This window comes from Pelodiscus sinensis, chromosome 1 (genome assembly GCF_049634645.1).
Source record: "Pelodiscus sinensis isolate JC-2024 chromosome 1, ASM4963464v1, whole genome shotgun sequence".
Classification (NCBI taxonomy): domain Eukaryota; kingdom Metazoa; phylum Chordata; order Testudines; family Trionychidae; genus Pelodiscus; species Pelodiscus sinensis.
The window spans coordinates 329963527-329966619 of NC_134711.1; the positions used below are offsets into that span (position 1 = coordinate 329963527).

General features: G+C 55.4%; 1 protein-coding gene across 1 annotated transcript; it reads left to right on the forward strand.

Annotated features, from left to right (window-relative positions):
- Window positions 1-1806: 1806 nt before the first annotated feature.
- On the forward strand, window positions 1807-2757 carry LOC102453016 (olfactory receptor 52B2-like). The gene has a single exon (XM_075932331.1). It carries the CDS (start codon window positions 1807-1809, stop codon window positions 2755-2757), a length of 951 nt encoding a protein of 316 aa, XP_075788446.1.
- Window positions 2758-3093: the final 336 nt, after the last annotated feature.

Sequence of the window (3093 nt, forward strand, 5' to 3'; positions counted from 1 at the left end):
GGGGGGTCGCTTTTGCTGGAGACTATTGCTCAGCTGTTACCCTGGAGAATCTCCCGGGTATCTCTGAGCTGTGGCCCCAGGGAGTCCTCACTGAGAAGCTGCTGGCCTCGGGCGGCGAGTTAAAACAGCAAAGAGCAACGTGGGGCTCCCCACAACGGGCCTTTGCAGCCTGGGCTGGAGCAGGTTCCAGTTTGACCAGTCTGACCACTGTGCCCAGGAGGAACACCAGGAATGCAGGGAAGGGCAGGAAACTCCAGCAGGGGTAGATGTGGGGGAACGTGACACTTCTCCGGGATCACCCGGAGCTCCCGTCGTCAGCAACCGGTTGCAGTGGGGAGCAGGAGTTTTTGTCTCTCTTCAGGGACCTCCCTCTGGCACTGGGAGGGGACCAGGTCTTGCTCGGGACACTCAAGGAACTTTTGGGGGTTTTGTAATAATATGAACATGCCTGGGCTTCCTTTGAGCCATTGCCCTAAGCTGAGCCGAAGAGGGGTGGTTCAGTGTGCAGGCTGCCCCAGGAGAGAGGGCTACTCCAACCCTCTCTCTCCACCACAGCTTGGGGCCAGGTGATCTCATTTCCATGGCCGCTGCAGCTCCAGCAGGAACAGCTGGGAGAGCCAGGCATGCCCCCACAGGGGCAAGTCAAGGTTCACCTGCCCCCTGCTTCCGCCTGCCAGCGTGAGGAGTGGAGCAAAATGTGCACTCTCCCCTCTCCCCTCACAAAGCGGGACCTCCAGCAGTGATCCCGTATGGACCGGAGTAAGCTTCAGCCTCGCCTGCCCTCTGCAAAGGGAGCCTGGGGCTGTGAGTCTTGGAGCGGGACCCGTCCTGAATGCGAGGTGGAGGCGCCTTCGCAAGTGAGTCTGTTGCTTTTCTGTTGGGTGTTCAGAGGAGCAATCCCATCTCAGGCACTTCCCGTTTTCTCTCACAGAAAACCTCTGAGCCTTCTGTAAGTTGTGGAAAAAGGAAGCTGCCTACCAATTGGGGTGGTGTATGGCCCATGGGCTGAGTGCAATATTATATTTTAGTGGTCACAGACGATTCGTATTTCCTGAATTTTCATGGGCTGGGCACGGAGTTAGCAGGATCGATCCTCCCTGCCGGCCAAACAGCGCTGCAGGAAGATCAAGGGTGGTTTGGATGGGACAATTACTCAGGGGTCGGGTGAACAGGAGTCCCTAGTGCAGAGTTAGGGCCAAACGTGCTCGGGTAGCTCTATGGCCGGGCACTGTCCGTAGGTACAGAGAGATTCTATCCCCACCGTGTCTGGTGCTGGTCCGGCCACTGCTGGGATCCTGGACCCAGTCCCGTGTCCCCAGGCTCCGCATCCATTAGTGTCCCATTCTGCACTGAGGTACCTCTGAGTGGCCGCTGTGTTCGTGGGCTCGGCAGCTCCCCAGTGGGTTCAGCATCTCTGTACGGCAAATCAGGGAGCAGGGCCAGACCGGAGGTAGTAAATCGTCATGGAGCTTCAGTAGCTGAAAGGTCCCTTGTTGTTTCCGGGTGTGTCCCAGAGCTGAGGGAGGCCAGCTACAGGGGCTGGGCTCTCTGAGACTCTCCGCCTGGCCCTGCCTGCTCTGTGGCTGGTTTGTAGAGTGGTCACCTCTGAGATCTGAGCTCCTGAAAGGTCCCTGTCTCCGGCTCCAGCTAAGCCTTGCCCATCTCTGAGTACGGCTGTCACAGTCAGGGGCACAGGGTGTGAGCGGGAAGTGAGAAGTGAGTGTGAGGGGGCAGTAGCCCAGCAGACACTGACCTTGTCTCTGCTTCCAGTCAGACCTGGGGCACAAGCGCAGCCCTCAGCGCTCCATGGCTGCGCCCAACAGAACAACGTTCAGTCACCTCAGCTTCGTCCTGGTCGGCATCCCGGGCCTGGAGCCCTGGCACCCCTGGATCTCCATCCCCTTCGCGCTGATGTACACGGTGGCTGTTCTGGGGAACTGTGGTCTCCTCCTGCTCATCGCCACCCAGCGCAGGCTGCACGAGCCCATGTTCATTTTCCTCTCCATGCTGGCGGTGGCCGATTTAATTTTATCTACATCTACCGTGCCCAACACGCTGGCCATCTTCTGGTTTGGACCCAAAGCCATTTCCTTCACTTCCTGCCTCACCCAGGTGTTCTTTGTGCACTTTGGGGTTGCCATCGAGTCGGCCATCCTGCTGGCCATGGGGTTCGATCGTTACATTGCCGTCTGCGACCCCCTGAGGTACACAACTGTCCTCACCAACGAGAAGATCGGGAAAATAGCCACGGCCATTGTCGTCAGAAGTTTTTGTATAATTGTTCCTGATGTCTTTCTCCTCAAACGGCTGCCCTTCTGCGCAAGCAACGTCATCCAGCACTCCTACTGTGAGCACATCGGGGTGGCCAGGCTTGCCTGTGCGGACATCTCTCTCAATATCTGGTATGGCTTGGCAGTGCCTATTGTAATTTTTATACTAGATGTTGTGTTTATTGTTGTGTCTTATGTGCTGATCCTCAGGGCTGTCTTCAAGCTGCCCACCAAAGACGCCCGACACAAAGCTCTCAGCACTTGCGGCTCCCACGTCTGCATCATCCTCTTATTTTACACCCTAGCCTTTTTCACTTTCCTAACCCACCGCTTTGGTCACAATATCCCTAAACCCATTCACATTCTGCTTGCCAATCTCTACGTGCTCATCTCTCCCATGTTAAACCCCATTCTTTACGGGATGAAAACCAAGCAGCTGCAGGAGCAAATATGCTGCCTGTTGTCTCTGAAGGGGAAATGGTTCTGAGTCCAGAGCAATGTGACTTACTAGCTGGCTTCTTCCACACTGCAAGGAGAGGGCCCTTTGGCTCCAAGACAAGGACATTAACCCATTAACTCCATGTAGTAAAACAGACATTTTCACCACCAGGGAAGTTTCCCTGCAAATCCAGGGCCAAAGCTCAATGTAATCCACTTTAGTGACACCCCCAAATAGGGAGGCTTCACTAGTCTGAGATGAAGACCACAGGGGAGGTTTAGTCTTAATCTGCTCACTTTATGCCGGACAAACAGGCACAAAGATGGGCAAGTGATAGGTAAGCTAACTTAACTTGCTGGCCATCAACTATCTCTGCATTCCATG

What these genes read in the sequence shown, in the direction of transcription:
- LOC102453016 (XM_075932331.1), top strand. Translation starts at nt 1,807, where the DNA reads ATGGCTGCGCCCAACAGAACAACGTTCAGTCACCTCAGCTTCGTCCTG.